This window comes from Microchirus variegatus (genome assembly GCF_963457635.1).
Source record: "Microchirus variegatus genome assembly, chromosome: 23".
NCBI lineage: Eukaryota > Metazoa > Chordata > Actinopteri > Pleuronectiformes > Soleidae > Microchirus > Microchirus variegatus.
In genome coordinates this window covers 7,799,481-7,820,350 of record NC_139824.1, presented here as the reverse complement: position 1 = coordinate 7,820,350, position 20,870 = coordinate 7,799,481, and the positions used below count along the sequence as shown (strand labels likewise).

General features: G+C 41.2%; 1 protein-coding gene across 1 annotated transcript in view; it reads right to left on the bottom strand.

The window, feature by feature from the left end:
• Positions 1-2,309: 2,309 nt before the first annotated feature.
• dchs2 (dachsous cadherin-related 2) overlaps positions 2,310-20,870 on the bottom strand; it is a gene marked incomplete at both ends in the record, with an annotated part of 33,233 nt that continues 14,672 nt past the window's right edge. Inside the window, 10 exons of the mRNA XM_083909339.1 lie at positions 2,310-4,918; positions 6,341-6,482; positions 7,094-7,380; positions 7,465-7,595; positions 8,499-8,650; positions 8,737-8,948; positions 10,239-10,352; positions 10,438-11,298; positions 12,336-12,545; positions 18,235-18,369. Of these exons, the coding sequence (XP_083765465.1) occupies positions 2,310-4,918; positions 6,341-6,482; positions 7,094-7,380; positions 7,465-7,595; positions 8,499-8,650; positions 8,737-8,948; positions 10,239-10,352; positions 10,438-11,298; positions 12,336-12,545; positions 18,235-18,369 (4,853 nt within the window). The remainder of the gene's footprint in view (positions 4,919-6,340; positions 6,483-7,093; positions 7,381-7,464; positions 7,596-8,498; positions 8,651-8,736; positions 8,949-10,238; positions 10,353-10,437; positions 11,299-12,335; positions 12,546-18,234; positions 18,370-20,870) is intronic.

The following is a 20,870-nucleotide window of genomic DNA, read 5'->3' as shown; positions in this document are numbered from 1 at the left end:
TGAAGATGGAAAGCCAGTGGAATAACCTGATCATGCGGTTTTCATTTTCCAGTCTGTCAATAATCTGGACCATCTTTCATGTTACAGAACTTCACAAGAGAAGCTGACAATGGTTTGAATGTGATGAAAGGAAATTGTAAAAGTTACACATTGCAGCTTTGAAGACGCCTCATAATCATTTGAGGCAAGTGAAAAATTAAGCAATCCATCAATAATTGATTATAAAAGTCAACGGTCGTCCCGACTCCATAACCATGTTTTCTCCATCAAGTAACATAGATGACTGAATGGGTCATATACAAGTCAGAAATCACAATGCAGAACTTGTTCAGAGGCCAGTACATCAAGAGAATGCAAATGGAGTAAGTATGAAACCTAAGCCGGGATGAGAACACAGCTGTGTTTTATTTTTCACAATGCCTCCTCTTCCAAGCGACTATCAGATGGGTCTATCAGATGACAATCGTTTCTTTTTGTTCCGACTGTTCAGAGAGGGAACACTGTGAGCTCAACCTTAACCTTTAATCAAAGTGGCAATTGTGACTTATCTGATTAGAAAAATGATATCTTCAAGTTGTTTGGGGGCAAAATTAAACCCAGCGCATCATTTCCACTTTAGATACTAAACAAACTAGTCTGTGGGCTCCTTCCTGGCAAAAGGATTTTGTTTTTGTGTTTGACCGGTCACCAGTCAGTCATCTTCTCTGGATCCATGACAAGCAGGATTCCAGATCACAACAAAGCAAGTCTTTGAGTTTGCACTGCAAAGTGACGCTATGACTTTGAAGTCGTGTGAACTTCAAACCCCATCCTTTTTTTCTTTCATATTCATACACAGTCATGTGTATTGTTAGATGTTGGCAGAGGTATACATTCTACTGGGGGCTGTTTGACATTCACCAGCCAACTTATACAGTAAGTTACACCTGTTTCGGCTGCTTGTCTTTTTTAAATATCTAATCAGCTAATCACATGTCAGCAACTCAATGCATTTAGGCATTTAGACATGGCCAAGATAACCTGATTAAGTTCAAACTGAGCATCAGAATGAGGAAGAAATGTAGTTTAATTGACTTTGAATGTGGCATTGATATTGGTGCCAGACCCCGACTTGTCTGACTATATCTGACACGACTAATCTACTGGGATTTTCACGCTCAGCCATCTTGTTTCCAGAGAATGTTTCCAGTTTCATTGGATACAAACTATCCAATAAGCAGCAGTTCTCTGGTTGACAATACCTTGTTAATGCCAGAGGTCAGAGAATGGTCATATATAGAAGAAAGCTAACAATAACTTAAACCGTTACCAGCAAAGTATGCCAACTGCTAATAACCCAACCTCATGTTAATCTGACCATGTATTAAAGGTGCCATATGTAAGAATGTGGCCAAAAACTGTTACGGTTAAATTCAAGAATTCAAATTCTTTTAGGTTTCGTTTTCTGATGTAACTGGCAACCCGTGGTTGTTCGGCAGCTGAGACTCTACTGACTGCAATGATTGGTAGACGGCGGTAGGTGGCGCCACATGCCAAAACATGATTTCCTAAAATAAACATGATTTGCAGTCTGCAAAATATTTTTTTTAATGCAAATATTTTGGCTGTACTGTTGTTGTTGGTGAGTTCAGTTTGTTATATGAACATTATTCCTGAGTCTCTGTGACATGTTAGGAGGATTTTATGGCCAGTTGCTTTAGATTTATTACATTATGCACCTTTAAACAATGAATAAGCTCAAACATGCATTGAGCATGAATATTTCTTACAAAAACCAAGTCAAAGAAAGTTGGAAAAACTGTACCTCACAGTTAATACAGAGCAAGTTTAATTTATTGAAATTTTATTCAAATTAAAACTCACACAATTCCCTGCCTATGGTACATAAAGTGCTGTGTCCACAGTTGTCAGTCAACACACAAAGGAGCAATACTGATGTAAAGAGACTATAATAAGATTAGGAATAATAAATGAAGAATTCCAGGACAATATAATCATGTTTCTTAAGTCTGTAAAATAAAGGATTTGTGTAGAATTGTTAGTTTTATGCAATCATTAGCATCAAGTTTTCTAGTTGGGAAAAATACAGAAGAAAATTAAAAACTGTGATACACTGAATGGATTAAATGAGTTACACCCATCATGGGATTTTTAAAGGCATTTTAATGGCGGAATATATTATGAAAAACCTGAGACAATGATGGGGATGTGTGTCAATAAAGTAAAGTAAACCTGAATTATTACTTATTATTATAATCTGTCCATCTGTCCTTGAAGTCCCATGAGATACTACTGACAGGCACCCCTGTCTATACTTGTATTTCTGCCTCCAATAGACTTACAGTGAGCGGTCCTGTGTCAACTCTGATCCCCCCCACCCCAGTGTCAGAAACAACTGGAGAAGCAGTGGGGGTCCTCATGGTAAGTGAAGACAGTGATGGCGTAAAGGATGGTGTCATGGCTGAAGGTGTAAGACCTGTGTTCCTGGCTAACGGTGAATAAGCATATTTGCGTTGAGAAGGTCTCCTGCCAAGACTTGGTACACGCCCCAGTTTTCGTGGCGGAACATTCCTGACGCCAGGCTGAGCCACTCCTGTTATTAGAGGTGGTGGGTACATGAGACAGCTCGATTCTGCTGCTAAGTCCTCATGGCTACGCTGCCGCTCCTCATCGGGGAGCATCCCGATATCTGTGAATACGGAGGCCAGAGTCTGAAAACGTGGTTCCCAGTCCAGAAGGTAGTCCCAGTTATAGCTGGCTTGCAGCTGCTCCACTGAACACAACAGCGATGAGAGAGAATCTGTAGGACCATGAGCGTCAGAGAGGGGAGCATACCCTTTGGTCCCCATGCTCTCCTCCATATCCTTCACCCTAAATATTGCAGGGAGTAGTCCCTCACCTCCTCCCTCCTCTTTGAAGTGGTGGAGGCTTTCGATGCTGGCCATTCCTGAGCCTAAACCTTTATTAACTGATAAAATGTACTCCGGCCCCATTTCCATGGAGTTGCAGGAGATATTATCAGTAGGTAAGGCAGAATCTGGGATCTCCATGATCTGGTTGTTGTTCACATATTCATCTACTTTATGGCAAGGGTATTTATTAATCCACTTGATCTCCTGGTCCTCAGCCGTTTCACCTTCTGCCGATCCACGACCACTGGAGTCCGACTGATTGTATGGGTTTGATGTGTCCCTCTTAGTCACCACAATACTGGGCCTTTTAATCACTTGAAGAGAATTGGAACTTTGCATAAAGCTAGTGGATCTACCCAACGAGCCCGTACCACAGTTCAAGTTTGTTGCAATAGCAGCTGCTTTTTTTATCGCAGCTTTTTTAAGCTTGCACCTGAGAACCATGCCCACAAAAATGACAACAACAATGAGGAATGTAATTAGCGAGACGGTTAGACTGAGCATGTGTGTATCAAGGGGAAGCCCGGTAAGTGCTTCTGCTGAACTGGAGATGTTGACAAAAACCAGGCACGTGGTAGACTTAGAACCCAATCTGGGACTACCTGCAGAAACAACCAGCTCCACCACATCCTCACCGGCATGGCCTCTTTGGCGGAATACATGACCTGATACAAAGATGGCACCAATTGTTTTGTTTAATGAGAAAAATGGTGACGGGTTCACCAAGGAGTACTCCACCACTCCATCCACCCCTCCATCGTGGTCCATTGCCATCACGTAACCGACTGTCTCTCCAGGCTTGACATTTTCTGGCAGTAGGAAGTGGTACTGCTTCTGGGTGAAGACGGGACTGAACTCATCCACTCCCTTGATGGTCACCTGCACTCTGACTGTAGCTGCTTTGTCGCCTTTGTCCCTGGCCTCCACCATAAAGCAGTACTCACTCTCCCGTTCAAAATCGAAAGTCTGTCTGGTGTGAATATTGCCTGTGAGGGGGTCAATGGCAAAGGCATCCTTCCTCTCTGGGCTGCCACTACCATAGTCCATGAAGCAGGAAGATATAATTGAGTAAGTGAGCTGGCCGTAATGGCCCGAGTCATTGTCAACAGCAAGAACCGAACACGTGTGGGTAAATGCTGGAAGATTCTCCATCACAGAACAGTTAACTGCAGGGAACATGAAGTATGGAGTGTTGTCATTTTCATCCAACACTGTAATGAAGACAACTGCAAAAGCAACATTATGTTCTTCAGGTAATCCACCGCCATCAGATGCTCTAATAGTGAGGGTGTATTTTGAGTCTTCCTCATAGTCAAGTGATTGGTTGACAACCAGAAGACCAGACTGAGGGTCAAGCTTGAGGTGGCCTTTGGTGTTCCCAGATATAATGTCATACCGCACCAGGCCATTAGTTCCCATGTCGAGATCTTGAGCGCTAACCTGAACCAGCCTGGCACCGACTAGGCTGTTTTCACTCACGCGTGCATGATATTCTGCACTGGAAAAGACGGGTGCATTATCATTGCAGTCCGTCACAGTCACTAAAACAACAGCAGAGCTGTTCAGTGGAGGTGTTCCTCTATCGGATACAGTCACTGTTAATGTGTAGCTGTCTGTGGTCTCACGATCTAAAGGGTTACACAGCACAAGTTTTCCCACATTCTTCAACTGATTCTCAACTAGAATCATTTTCACCTCCAAACAAAATCGTTTTTCCTCATTTCCCTTGATGATGGCGTAGTCCATATGGGTGTTTTCGGGGCTCCAGTCTTGGTCCTCTGCAGACAGAGTCAAGAGGGTGGTGTCTGTGGGAGTGTCCTCTGAGATGGTGAAGGTGTACATGTCCTGGTGGAACAACGGTGGATGGTCGTTGGTGTCAAGGATCAGTATGTCTATGGAGGCGACAGTGGAGCGTACAGGATTGCCTCCATCTCTTGCTTCAACCAGAAGATGGATTAGGTTGCTGTTTGTGATGGTCTTGAGGGGCTTGTTGGTGTAAACTGATCCTACAAGACAAAGAAGTGTTCATGAGTAACAATAGGTCCTTGATGTTGGACAAATGTACACAGATTCTCTTTTTCTTAGGCACTTTTAACTTGTTGTTATAACATCTAAACATCTAACATCTCAACAACCTTTGAAACCGAAGTAGATGAGTAAGATGCTCATATGACAGTCAAATTTACAGACAAGCTGATGAACACTTTAGTAGCTGATTTAGCATTTAGTAGCTAAAGGGCAGGTTTGTGGACAAGTTTGCTCTACTAATTTTACATGATCATAAAATACATCACCATATTATCAAATATATGTATTTCCTACTAACATTTGACCCCTCTAGTTGTGAGTATTATGGTGCGTTTCCACCAAGTGAAACGATTCGATTTGGTACAGTACATAATTTTTTGCGTTTCCATTAGGAATAGTACAAAATAACTGGCCCTAAACATTCCATTTTTCAGTGCAGAGAACAGGGCCCGAGGATGGTGGCAGGAAATATCGGCCCTGTCGGGCCCGGGTTGGGCTCAACCAGAGAATCTAACCTCTAAATAGCACACAAAACTTGACGTATTGTTGAGACAAACAGCCTTACCATGATGGAAACACACCCTTACGTGACACTTGAGGAAAGACGTATATCCTTTCTGATATTAAATGAATTTGACATGCAGACTAAAAGAGAAAATAAGTGTTTGTCCACTTTATTATTCCACTCCACTATTGCCACCAAAAATATTTCTCAAAGACTTTATTAATCCTGAGGCTTTGCTCTTGACTAGCATCTTTTGTGTGTGCAACATATAGGCTCGGAAAAATTGTAACAGCATGAACATTTTGGACACTAGTTACAAAGCTTTTGAAAGCATTCATAAATATGTCTCTTTGCATTAGTGCTCTTCACCACAAAACAGCAAAAGTACATTTCCCTGATATTAAACCTTGGGGTTCAGACGCGGTAGAAATCCAGGAATCACACATGGCAGGAAAAAGAAAAGCCAAAACTGCAGAGCGCTGGTTTGGGTTCAGCTCTGTAGGGATTATCTTCTTTCTTGAGTTTAGGAATTTTTTAACAGCATTTAATATGACTCCTTTTAAACACTTCTTCCAACATTCAAAATATAAACAATGAAGATACTGATGCTAGCAGAATGGAAACTCTCAGTAAACTCTGATATTGTTCCATGAGCTCCTCAGCTGCTCATAACTAGACAAGGACATTCTTTGTGGCCCTTTCTTTGGTAGTCTGGCTAATGCCAGATTGCATCTCAATCTCATTTGAGATTGAGTATGAGTCTAGACAGGGTTAAGTCCCCCCAGCCAAACATCCAAATCACTTTTCCTGTTTTCGGGTTTAGCTAAACGTTCATTCGATAAAACATTGACAATATTTCACCAAAAACCAAAATAAAAATATTCTCATCTTTTACCATTTTCTGTCAGGATGTAAAAGCCTTGTAAAGGAGATGAAAACAGTCTGTAGCTGATCTTGCCATTGAGTCCAGAGTCTCTGTCCATAGCAGACACCGACACAACCAGTGTGTCAGCTGAGACCAGCTCTGACAACTCCACCTTAAACAAAAAAGGGAGCAATTAAACATATGCAGCAGCAGCATTACGATATACAGCATTTCAGGTGAGATCATAGCGTTTGAAAATAACCTCCAGCTTGGACAAGGCAAGGAGCTTTATAGTATCTGTTATACTGTCAATGAAAAACATGTAAATCTATAGTTTTTGCTGGATTATTGTCATAGAAAACCCCTTTATCAATGAGTAACAACTTATAATTACAAATGTGGCTGCTTCCAAAGTGAGACACTTGCGATCAATTATTAAAGAAGCCAATTTTCAATGAGTTTCTCATGAATATTGGGGAAACAGTAAATATCTTCAGTTTCAAGAAACAATAACTCCGAGGTGGTAATTTGAGTAAAAAGAGGATTTAGGACGGAAGAGGATTTAATGGCAGACAAATTTAATTTAAGAAATGAGATCCACCCATGCAAGGGACCCAATGAATCAGCTTCCACCATCACTCACTCATCTTCTACCGCTTTATCCTCCCCATGAGGGTTACAGGGGCTCAACTTCCAACATTTTGTTTTAAATAGTTTTCCTGTGAGCTACATCCACACTACTCTGCTATATTTTGCTCCAAGCAATTGGGGTTATATCTGTACCTGGTAGGAGACCTGGCTGAAGACAGGAGAATTGTCATTGACGTCAAGCACTTGTACTCTGACCTCCCCAGAAGTCTGGTGGAGGGAGTCAGACGCCCAAACCGTCAGTGTATACTCCGTCTGCTCCTCGTAGTCCAGTGCTCGTGTTAGCGTGACCACACCAGTATATCTGTCAATGGCAAAGGGGCTGTTTGTGCTACTGTTGTCCGAAAAACTGTAGGTGATAGCGGAGCTCAGGTCCACATCGTTTGCGATCACCTGGGTCACCATGTAACCTGCGGGGAGATCTAGACAGAAATAAATGATGTCAGAGTTGTTTTATTCTTCATCATCATCATTATAATGTAGCATTATGAGCTATTTGGTCTTACTCTCTGCTATAACCACAGGCTCCATGGGGGGTATGGTGGGGCTGTTGTCATTCACGTCCACCACTTGAACCCTGATGGTGGTGGTGCTGCTGAGTGGAGGGTTCCCCCTGTCTGTTGCCTGCAAAACCAGCCTACAGTGTAAAGAAGGGAAAACAAATACAAATACATCACATACTAATTAAAGTGCAATGGTTTATTATAACCATATTTGAAGCAGAAACTACTCTAAATCATTTGTACTGGATCTTTTGTCTTACTTATGAAGGAAATATAGTTATTGTGAAATTATGATATATTAGGTTCAGGGGCCCCATTCATAACAAATGTTGTGATTTTCAGCATGATCATATTTCCAGATACTTATTCAAACATATTTAACTGGGTCACAGTGGTGTAGTGGCTAAGAATGTTGTTGCCTTGGAGCAAAAACCCCCCCCCAATAACCTTGATTTGCGCCCAGGGCGGAACGAACACATAGGTTTTCTCAAGGTTCTCTGGTTTTCACCATTTATAAACTGTTCATTTTCCCACACCAAAGTCCAGAAGAAAATGTGTATATTTTAAGCTTGTGGGAACACAGGAGCTGCTGGTCTACTGCTGCATAATCTGGTACATTTGTGTTACATGGGTAAATCTAAATAAAGGATTTCCAACACCAATGTCAGGAAATAACACATTTGACCTTACTGATGGAGGCAGCAGTGGGTCAATAACTCCTGTGACCTGTGATGTAAAATTGATGGTTTTCTCGATGGAATTTGGTGCAGGTAGTCAATGGTTGGAATCAGAAATGTGAGACTAAGCAACAAACAATTTTGTAAACATTTGTAAGATATCACAGGTGTAAAGTTCATTACGTGAGTCTTTTGTTAAGTGGATACAATCTACAATCTCATGTTTGCAGTGAGCGTGAACCCCATGTCTTGGACTGCTTCCCAGCACCAGATGTGCACTGGTGTGCACACAGCAACCATCTTATATAACAATACTTCAAAAACAACCTGCACTGTCCTTTTAAGGTTAGTTTAGCGTACTTGTATGACGGGGTGATCTCACGGTCCAGTAAAACATTGGTAGCGAGGATCCCTCGCACAGAGTCCAAGATGAATGCTTCGTTGTTGTTACCGGACACAATTGAATACTCGATCTGCCCATTGATCCCGCTGTCTGCATCAGACGCAAACACCTGCACAGAATACGGGAACGTTTCAGTTCTAATGGAACCACCAATCAGTACTATGTCAGAGATGGTGTCGAAAACACTGCATATACCTGCATAATGTAGGTGTTAAACACTTGCCCTTCCCAGACAGCTGTCCTGTAACTGCTGTATTCAAACAGCGGCGCGTTGTCATTGACGTCCAGCAGCATGATGGAGACTCTGCAGTGAGCGGTCTGCAGCTCGCTGTCAGCCAGCACCACCAGGTGGATCTGAGGATTCACCTCAAAGTCCAAGGAATTATCTTTCTGCACCCGAATCTCACCTGCATATGAGGAAAAAAATTAAGGTGAACTCCAGAAAACTGTGCTCAGAGCTACATTGGAGTTTCTTTTAAAATACAGCCTATTACTTTCAATCAAAAATGATTTGAGTTAAAGGTGCATTATGTATTAAATCTAAAGCAACTGGCCATAAAATCCTCCTAATATGTCACAGAGACTCAGGAATAATGTTCATATAACAAACTGAACTCACCAACAACAACAGTATAGACAAAATATTTACATTAAAAAACATATTTTGCAGACTGTAAATCATGTTTATGTTTTGAAATCATGTTTTGGCATGTGGCGCCACCTACCGCTGTCTACCAATCATTGCAGTCAGAGTCTCAGCTGCCGAGCAACCATGGGTTGCCAGTTACGTTAGAAAATGAAACCTAAAAGACCTCCGTATTTTGAATTTGAATGTAGTAACGATTTTTGGCCACATTCTTACATATGGCACCTTTAAATGTCAACACAATGTTTGACTTTGTTTCACAATTTTACCAGATGAAGATAAAACACAACTGTAAAAAAAAATATACACAATGTATTATTTGTATGCTGCATCCCGTCCACCTGCAAATGGGCTCTGTCAAGCACAACTATCAGACCTCGCAAAGGGAGCATTTGCGTGTATCTAGCAGCAGTGCGGGGTTTGGTGGGGGCAAGAAACTTTTTGGGCAGTAAAATTCACTTCGGAAACTTGTGAAACTTGTAGGACGCTCCATCTGTCGACATTAAAAAAAATCACGTCCTGTGTGCAGCACAGGGATCATGTTGGGTGAAGATCTAAACACCACTATACTGAGTAACACAGAGAGAGCTGTGTGGAGCTTAATCAGCAATGAGTTTACAATGGTTAGAATCTATCAGACATTTGTTAATACTGAAAAGTTACACACTTGAGCTTTATACATCTGCATCCAAAAGATGATTTGGTCTGGGATATGATCAAATCAGGCAACAATTGTCATAATTAAGAAAATACTTGAATGAAAACCCAGATAAGTAGTAAGGACAATTTGGAGAGAGATGAAGATATGAAAGCACAAAGTGGTTGGATTCAAAGTCATAATAATGTTGAGCTTTTTAAATCAGGTTATTTTCTGGATCCTTCTTCGGAAAATAAAACGAATGAGTGAAAATAAATTTGTGCCAGTGGCATAATTTAAATTAATAAAGCATGGCGTTCAAGGCAAGAACTGGTGAACTCAATTTGGTTGCGCAGCAAGAAAATCAAAGACAAGCAATGTTTTCACTTTGTCGTTTGGCATAATGTTTCTTGCCTGTGTGACGATTAATGGAGAAAATGTGATTCTCGTTGCCACTGAATATGGTGTAGGTGATCCTCTGCCTGCTGTTGGTTTGGTCACTGGCCTCCACTTTAGCAATCCAAGTGCCTTGAAGAAGAAAAAAGTGATAAGGTTGATGAGGTTTTTAATCTGTGTCAGGTGAAAACAGTCGGAATAGAAATGGAAAACCTACCTGCTCTACTGTTCTCCCTGACTGTAGTGTTGTAGACCTGGTTTGTGAACTGGAGACCTTCATGCTCTCCTTTCAGGTGGACAAAAACCAAGCAGGTAGAGGTCAGAGCCGGACGGCCTTGGTCTGAAACCACAACCTGCAGCTTCCTCCCTGAGAAACCCGCCCTCATTCGTCTCCTCAGCGAAATCTCTCCAGACTCAGCGTTGATGTCAAACAGATTTTCTTCATCAGTCAACGTATAATGTATCGTTCCGTTCTCCCCCTGGTCGCCATCTGTCGCCAACACAGTGGTAACGATCTGGTTTGGTAGAGTTGTCATAGACACCCATGCATTCATGGGATACTGGTCACAGACTGGCACATTGTCATTCACGTCCTCCACCTGTATGGTCACATATGCCATGGAGCTCTGGGGTCCCTGGGTGCAACCGTCTGTAGCAACAGCTCTGAGGGTGAACTGAGCCCGGCTCTCTCTGTCCAGAGCCCTGGTGGTGCGGATCGCTCCTGTGAAAACGTCTACAGAAAACGCCCCCTGGCTGCTGTCGTCTGTCAGTGAATAGGTTATGTCACCATTTGAACCATCGTCTGGATCGAAGGCGGTGACGCGCAGGACCTCGGTTCCGGCAGGTAAGCCCTCGCTGATGGAGGCGTGGTAGCTCTTGCTGAGGAAAGAGGGGATGTTATCGTTCTGGTCCAGCAGCACCAGCTGGATCTGGGTGGAAGAGCTGAGTGGGACGGGGCCATAGTCACGGGCCTGTATGCTGAGTGTGTAGTTCTGCCTTTCTTCCCGGTCAAGGATCTGTGTGGTGCTGAGAGCACCTGTGTGACTGTTGATGGTAAAGCGACCTCTGTAGTCTTCACCTGAATGAGATCAGATTAGATACACTTAAAGGGGTCATATTATACCCTATTTCTCCATGTTAACCTAGTTCCCTGGTGTCCTAATGAACTGTGACATGCTTTGGTCAAAATACCATAAAGATGAAGCACCACAGCAGTTCAATCACCCTGCCAAACTGCCCTGTTCAGAACGCTCTGTTTAGTTGTATCTCTTTAGGTCCACCTTAAAAAATAGTAACATGAAACTTAAGGGACAGGAAATGACATCAGCCACAGAGGCTGCTGGGAGCTAACAGCAGTTAGCATTTGGAAAAGTGATCATTTGCAGGCTCTAGCAGGCACATTGCCGTCATATATAACATGTATCCACTGGACAGATAAATCCTCTGAGGCTGGAAGTTTGTGTAGTACTCAAACTACTTTTCGTCGACTTTGTTGACTTCCGGTTTTCAGATATCGTTGCCCTCGCCAGCACTCTCTCGTGTTTTACGGACAAAGCGGAGCTCCGCGAGACAACAATTCCAGGAATTCAGCGCATTGTGACGTCCCAGTGAGTGCGGAAGTCAACATCGCGTGTTTTATCTCCTGTACATAGACTGAGGAGGACCACAAAAACATGAGCGAGTCATCTTTTTTCTCACTTTGCCGACTGATAGGACCTCCAGAGTCCCAAATATAAGGATTTAAATGATTAAAAAGTTGATTTTTAAGCTTGTTGTCCCAGAATCCACCCCCTTTTATAAACACCAGAGCTGTCACTTTGCCTTTCTCGCTGCACTGCTTGAAGCGTAGTGTGAACGATTGGGCACATAACTGCAACGCGGTGTAAGATTTCACTTCCAGACCACGGCCCCTGCACTGCTGCCCACTCTCCCTCCCTCATACACTCCCTCACTTTTTTCAAAATCAGGCATTGGGCAAAACTATCTTGAACACTATGTTACTTACTTACTTACTTACTTACTGGTAGTAATGATGGGCAAAACAATTAAATTACAACTTAAATTGCTTGGAAAATAAATACAATCAGGAGCAGGTACTGTATATTTGTGTCTTACCCAATATAGAGTAGTGTATAGTTCCATTTTCCCCATGGTCGGGATCTGAGGCCTGAGCAGTGTGGATGATGCCAGGGGGCAGGTTTTCTGGCAGGCTGATCTGGAAAGATGACTGCATGAACTCTGGAGTGTTGTCATTGTCATCCAGCACAGAGCACTGCACCTCGGCGGTGCCCGTGAGAGGCCTTACACCGCTGTCACTAGCCTGGACTGAGGGCAAGAATCAAAATGAATACATGTAAACAATCACTGTTTTCTATCACAGAAACACTGAAATGTTTTCTTTTAAAAATAATAGACTTACATTTGATTGATACAAGAAATAATAATGCAATAGACTTAAATTGAATTGCTATGTGAAAGAACAATCTTTTCATTCTTTCTTCCTCTGTTGCTTCACTATGTTTTTTTTTCCTTGTAGATCCTGTTGCTGTTTGGAAATGTCAGGTTTTCAAATACTAACAGCAATTACTGTGGTATTTTCCTGTTATTAGATAGCGACATCAACAGCCATGCAAACAAAAAGGTTAAAAAGGGAGAGTGGTGTGGTGTGGCATGAAACTCAACTGTATATTCATATTTTTCTATAACAGAAAACGCAGACGTATACATTTGTATTTTAAATGTCAGGCTCTGATCAATAATAATCCCTGTTTTATCTGAAAATGGGCTCCGTCAAGCAATACTATCAGAGCTGATAGTAGCGCTGGCATAGAGTTTAGAATCTCTGCCCAAGCCCGAATCAGACCGAGTTGGACCAAGATTTCCAGCTACCTTCCTCTGGCCCTGACGATCCTGGCTTGTGATCATAATAATTGTGATAAATTAGTTTTATAATGCATATCTCTCGTATCCTATTCGACTCCCCTGACAGTTTGGCTATCTCCAAATATTGGTGGGGGCCCGATTTAAACTATCTATAATCTAAAATGGTGTCTATACAGCAGCTGCACAGGGGTGGACAGAGGGAAGTATTTATCCTGTCAAACTGCAGAATGACAGTGTTTTTACCATTATTATTTTAGCTTTTAGCTTTTCGCAGGCGTCTCGTCGGTCGTTTTTAATAGAGGGCTGCAACATTCGGTCCGGGTTTGCTTTCACGCTGCACTTTAGTGAAACAAACTTTGCCTTTTAATAACCTATTCCCCTCCTCGCCTGAGGCGGCGCTGTATAAAGAATTACGCACTCATCTGTTGGTTAATGCAGGACAACTTCTGTTTTCTTCACATAAACAACAAGCAAAACATGGTGATGCATCAAATCCTATTGAATTATGTGAACATATGACGTATAACCTGCAACAATGGACTCAGACATTTCTCCCAGCGTATGCGTTGGATGTGTTTACCCACAATGCCCTGCGTTGTAGTCCGCTTCCAGCATTTGGTTCACTTGCAGCAAACCTATGTTTTTAGGCGGACCAGAGTTTGCGTCTTTGGTGCTGATCAGAGATCGGTTGCGCTATCGCACCTAACCAAACGAACTGGAGTTTCCAAGCAAACGGACTCGGATTTGATTTAGAAGGAGCTGGTGTGAATGCACCCCGAGTGTTTTCAGTCATATTAAGCCGCCTCGCTTTACTAGCCTGATGTGCTGTATCCTCTGTCTGTCTTGACGTAAAACGAACCACATCATGGGTGCAGTGTGGGAATTTATTTGACAAAAGTTACGCACAAAGAACCCACATACATGAAAAATACAGTGACAGCTTTTAATACTTACTGAAAAAATACTTGGTATTTTATTTCTTTTCCAAATTCATCTGTAGCCAGAGAAAATTGTCCCCACATATTTCTGCGTTTCCCAACAAGCCCTGTGTGATTCTGGCACGACTGTAGGACACGCAGGCTTTCCTGTTATTGTATTTTGTTATTAAACTTAATTGTTCATCATACTTCTGACTGCACAAACATTATGATACAACATCTGAAAGCAGTTTATCACTAAACACCGTGGAATAGCTCGAACGCAATTACTGCACATGCCCCTGAGAGAGTGAAGGTAAACACCGCAGAAGGTTCAGGCTGCAGCGGTGCACTCAGGAAAGGTTAGCTACAGTGTGCCCAAGTCCACTGTTTGCGTGACATAAATCAGTCCGCTCAATGATGTTGCGTTCGCACAGGAGGCAGACATTAAATCAATTATACCTTTGGCTGTGAAGCCAAAAGACGGAGAGAAAGAAACAGCGAGGGGTACAGGGTAAGAAAAAACATGTGCGTTTTGACAGAGACTGCACAAGACAAGTTTGTTTGATTTCAGATCCTTTTTATATTTTCTTTAGATATTAGATATTTCACTGCAACTGTAGCCGAAAGAGTTGAGCCAAGCGTGGACTTGAACGTGTGGCCAAGCGAGAGCATGGTGCAAAGAAGAGAATAGCAGACTTTTGACTAGCTGTAACTGCAGATTATTTTCATTAATATAATAATCAGGCAATTCTTTTGTTTTTGTACATAAAACGGTCATTAGTGTTTCCAGAACGTCAAAATGACACCCATGAATATGAAGAAGAAACCAGACAAAAACACTCAGGAAACACTCAAACTGATTAATCAATCATCAACATAGTTGGTGACTGATTACAAAGAGGTTAATTGTTGCAGTCCTACTTCTGAATGGTCAGTTATCCCTGTGCTTATACATTACCGTTCAAAAGTTTGGGGTCACCTATACCATTTGTTTCTGTTTTCCATTAAAAGTCACATTTTCATTAATCAAAAGAGTTGCAAAATGAATAGAAAATATAGTCAAGACATTGACAAGATTAGAAATAATGCTTTTTATTCAAAATAATAACTTTACTTTCGTCAAAGAACCAGCAAAACTGTTTTCAGCTGTGCTAACGTAATTGCACAAGGGTTTTCTAATCATCCAATAGCCTTCTCACGCCATTAGCAAACACAATGTACCATTAGAACACTGGAAATGGGCCTCTATACATCTATGTACATATTCCATTAAAAACCAGACGTTTGCAGCTACAATAGTCGTTTACCACATTAACAATGTATAGAGTTTATTTCTGATTCATTTAATGTTATATTCATTGTAAAAAAAGTATTTTTCCTTCAAAAATAAGGACATTTCTAAGTGAGCCCAAACTCTGTCACATCAACATCATCATAAGTGTCCCTCAGACACCAGTTCAATCAGACTGCGATTAATTTAAGGAGATTATATTGTTGGCTACACTTGTCAGTCAGAAAACAAAGGATTTATTTTTTTATCCTGGGGGATGTTGGTGAGGTGGGAAAGGAGGTGTACGGCCTGCCCAGGTCACCAGTCTATCACAGGACCAACATGCAGAGACAACCATTCACAATCACACCTACGGTCAATTTAAAGTGTTTAATTGAGCTTCAATGTTTTTGGACTGGAGAACCTGGAGAAAACCCATGCACATGGGGATAACATCAAGGTGCGTGTTATATTTCTTATTTCACAGGAGAGAAAATAAATAATAAGAAAATAATAATTTCTTTGTACTCATGACACATCTGCATTTAAATAATAAATAAATGTTGACTTTGATGAACTTAAGCTCTTACCTCTGAAATTTAGATTTGTTGTAATTTGACTCATTGATCCAAAGTTATTGTGCGGAACATTTAATCACACCGATGCTGATTAAGCTGAAGCACGATTGCTCATTTCTTCCGAATCTTAGCAAATCATATTTCGAAAGACAGATGTTATTAGAAAGGAACGTGAGGGAATAGATGCTACAGGAAAAAATTTTTTATCCCAATTATTACCGTATGTTTCATATGTTTCTGTTTGTTTGATATTCATTGTCAATTCAGCCATGATGTCAGTTACCCCCCTCTGAGCATTACAGCTACTCACTGTGATGTTTTTGTTATTTTAATGCGTCTCCCATGGGCGTGAGAGGATTTAACTCTCTTTCAGTGTGTGTGTGTAGAACATCATGTGGTGAAGGGCAAAAGGCACTTGAATGTGCGACAAAACATCAACAAATGCATATATCTATACGTCTCATACAGTAATGTGTTGCATGTATACATATCGTTTCACTGACCCATGTTGTTTAAAAACTAACTGTATCTTGACATATTATTGATATTGTGGAGCGAATGATTGATTCACAAATGGATCCTAAATGTACACTACACTCTTAGAAATAAGGGTTTCAAAAGGAACCTGGAACCATTTCCAGGTTTTTGGTTTCCCAAATTTTTTTATTTTTAAGGGTTCTTGGTAACACTAATGGTTCCAGTAAGAACCATTTTGATCCAGAGAACCCTTTAAAACCCCTTTCCTGAATAAAGGGTTTTAAAATGGTTCTTGGTGGAACCCTCCAAAAGCTTTCCAGGTAGAACCTTTTCTACCTGGAGCCAAAAAGGGTTCTCCTATGAGGACAAGCCGAAGAACCTTATATGGTTCTACTTCTCTACTACTTTTATTTCTAAGAGTGTACCGTTCAAACGTTTGCGGTCACTTAGAAATGTCCTTATTTTTTAAGGAAAAGCACTTTTTCTTCAATGAATATAACATTAAATGAATCAGAAATACACTCTATACATTGTTAATGTGGTAAACGACTATTCTAGCTGCAAACGTCTGTTTTTTAATGGAATATGTACATACGTGTATAGAGGCCCATTTCCAGTGTTCTAATGGTACATTGTGTTTGCTAATCGTGTTAGAAGGCTATTGGATGATTAAAAAACCCTTGAAAGCCCTTGTGCAATGATGTTAGCACAGCTGAAAACAGTTTTGCTGTTTCTTTGATGAAAGGCCAAAATTATTATTTTGAATAAAAATCATTATTTCTAATCTTGTCAATGTCTTGACTATATTTTCTATTCATTTCGCAACTCTTGATGGATAAAAGTGTGACTTTTAATGGAAAACACAAAAAATTGTAGAGGTGAACCCAAACTTTTGAACTTCTGTATATATAATAAGTCTGTGGAGTAAACATGGTTTTCATGCTAACTCTTGTGGTCTAAGAAATGTCATGCGCTTTTGTGTCACACCTGACACCTATGCTATAATTTAATTTTATAATTTAATAATAATTTAATAATTTAATATTTATAAGTTTAACTCAACTGGATGAAGGCTGGAGGGTTGATACTAAAGGCCCTGGTAGACTTCTGCACATATCGCAAACCCTGGTATACTCGCAGGGGCCTGTAGTATTTGACTTCACCATTGGGTGACGGTACAAGTCTGGGCGCTGGGAATAGGACGCATTGCTACCAAAGAAGAAGAGAATGATGCTACATCTTCCTCAGACACGTCTGGTTTGAGCGGCTCATCAGCTGAAAGGTCTGTCAGTCGGGGTGTCAGTCGGTTCGAAGGTCGCCAGGTCAAGGCTTGGAAGACTATCCTTGGTGACTACTTCTGTTGTCGAAATGTTTTTTCCTGCTTGGTGAGCGGGGGTTTAATACTCTACCTACTGGTGGGGTGGAAATTCAGTTTGCGCATGCGCTGTCCATGCAAATTGGTATCGGTCAGTATCACAATGGGTCTGATACAGGTCAAAATCACTGGATCGGATATCGGACAGAAGAAATTTAAAATCCGATAAAGGATATCTGATAAAATCTTATATATTGTGTCACTATGCACAGAACAATATTTGTTACACAGCTGGAGAATTATGTCTTCGAAATGACTCAAATGTGTTGTTAACAGCTTCATAGTGCATAAAAGGTCTAAAATGACTGTATCGGTATTGGTAGATACTCGCGCTTGTGATATCAGACACAAAAAGGTGGTATCATCCCATCCATAGTTGATACACGCATGTGTATTTTAATGCTTTATCCACAGGAAATTAACATTTTTGACTCTACTGAGTGAGTGAGATCAATTTTTGACTCAGTTTGTTGCCGTTTATGAACATAATGTGGTGCTTTGTGGGTCTTACCTCTGAGGCTGTAGCACTGCTGCTGCTCTCGGTCTAGGTAGGAGGTGGTGGTGATGAGACCAGTGTAAGGGTTGATGCTGAAGCGATCGTAGCCTGGGCCCGGCAGCAGACTGTACCACAGCACGGCGTTCTCCTCTGAGAAACAGGACAAAGACGGTAAATATTAAAAAACACCACAAAAATAGAGCACGAAAAACTGACAAACTAATATATAACGCCATGAATTCAACACGAAACATGATAAAAATTCAGATTTTTCTAACAAAACAACAGAGGCAATAGTCAAGAAACACAAGTAATGTATCTATAAATGCAAAACAATGTTTGTCTAATTTTTAATCCCACAAGTGTGCAACGGTTCACTTGACAGGATTCAAATGTACTCAGTGATATGAAATCTTTAAGAGAGTTGCGTTTGGCTCCTCTCACACAGCGCCCCACAATGTAAGAAACACATGCATTAAATAATGTTTATTCACCCGTGAAAGCTCTTTTACACCCAAAACCTTTTGCAATCCACAGGTTTGGTTTAGCGCCTAATCAGGGGAGAGTTCATGTTTCTCACCTCCCCCTCCTTCGCAAGAGCCTTATCTGATTGTCAAATTGAAAACAGAACCACGAGGGAGAAATCTCACACCGTAATGTGTCACCTTTAAAAAATGACAGAGCTGACCTTTGTCTGAGCCCCCGGACTACCTCTGCTTCTCGAGTGTTCTTCCACTTGCAGCCGCACATCAATTCATTTTATCCCTGAAGTTACACATAAACTGTGATGCAGGAACAATCAGCGGGTTTTAAATCATCCCAGTATCACATTGCATTTCAGGGGAAAGTGTCAGGAGTGTGTGAGAGAAGGAAAAGTAGAACTGTGCCACGGTTTCCCTGTAGGACTACGAACAGATGCTGTGTTCATGGATACAACAAGGTAACATGAATGTCTCAAAAACAAATAATAAAAAAAAAACACTAAGAAAGAGAGAAATAGTTTCTGCATTACAAATAGATCACATGAAAACAGTTTAGAAGATGCATGAACAGTGCTCAACACCTAAATTGCCCTAAATTCACACCAGTAAGTAGAAGCTCTTTAACCGAAAATATATAAATATTGTTATCCATGAATTTTAAAATGTACAGTTTTACTCAATCCTTTTTTAATCAGCCTATTCATTATTTAAAGGAGTCATATTATATCATATTTCTCCAAGTTAACCTAGTTCCCTGGTGTCTCGGCACATTGCCGTCATATATAACATGTATCCACTGGACAGATAAATCCTCTGAGGCTGGAAGTTTTGTAGAACTCTGTGCTGCACTCTGGAGAAGAATAGAACTTTTCGTGGACTTTGTGGACTTCCGGTTTTCAGAGGTGTCCGTGTTTTTGGAATTTAGCGCATTATGACGTTCCAGTGAGAGCGGAAGTAAACATTGCATGTTTTTTCTCCTGTACTTAGACTGAGGAGGACCACAAAAACATGAGTGAGTCATCTTTTTTCGCACTTTTTAAAAAAAAAATGATTTTGCATTATGTGCCCCTTTAATAACTGATTAATGTTTAACTGTAATCATAGTGCGCGTTGTAATTAGCACATAAGACAAATATCTGCTGTTGAAATCCTGTGTATGAAACAAAGTTTTCTCTGTTCCTTACTCTTAAAAATAAAATTCTCTCTAAATACATGAACATTTGCCTAAAATCCACAGCACGTGGTGTAACACAAAGGTTAGCCGTCACTATCGCTGATTCTGCACATCTCCTCTGACTGAAAGTGGAGACAAAAACCAGCCCAGGCACAAAACACTGGTCATCTTTGGGGAGTGCTGATGGGGGAAAAAAAGCAGCACGCATGATATTCAAATAAAGCAGCAGTGGGTGAGACGGGCTGAGCTGCCAGACCGGGCGATTTGGGGAGACAGATGAAAACATGGTACCTATTGGCACAGATGGCTTGGATTATAGACATCTTAATGAGACGGGACCTTTCGATTCTCCCACAGGAGCCGTGTGCTTGCTGTTCTTGGACAATTCTCACCCTCAAAAATGTTTGCTCACATCCAAACACCCCCCCTCCCCACCCCTCCCTCGCAGATCCTCCCGCCACATGCCCGAGTTTAAATGGACTCGCACTGTCAACACGACGAGGTGAAATGGGTTTCAGGAGGCACCGGCGCACCGCACGCACAGCGTGTGAAAATAAACTGAGCCGATGTGCAGATTTGTGAATGTGATTGGGGGTCATGTGAGTGAGATTTGCTGGGATGTGCGGTCATGGAAAAACAAAAAAAAAATGCGATCGGACGAGTGGAAAACGGGCGGAGATTGTTTTGAATCAAAGTGCTAATGGTGTGAAACAAAACAGATCATAACATCGAGTCAGTGAAGCACTGAATTTGAACCAAAAAAAAAGTGTTATCATGTGGTTCTGTGCTGTAAAAATAATAAAAGTACTGTGGAGTTTTCTTTTTATCTTGTTATTCAATTTATCATAGATTTTGAAATCTGGTTTAAAGTTTAAAAATGAGTCAATGAGAGGTTGAGGTTTTTGCGATTGTAGGGTTTTGCAGACACATGCGAGTGCTGCCCTCTAGCCACCTTGGACGCACACTGCCATCTCCACTATCCACAGGACGATTTA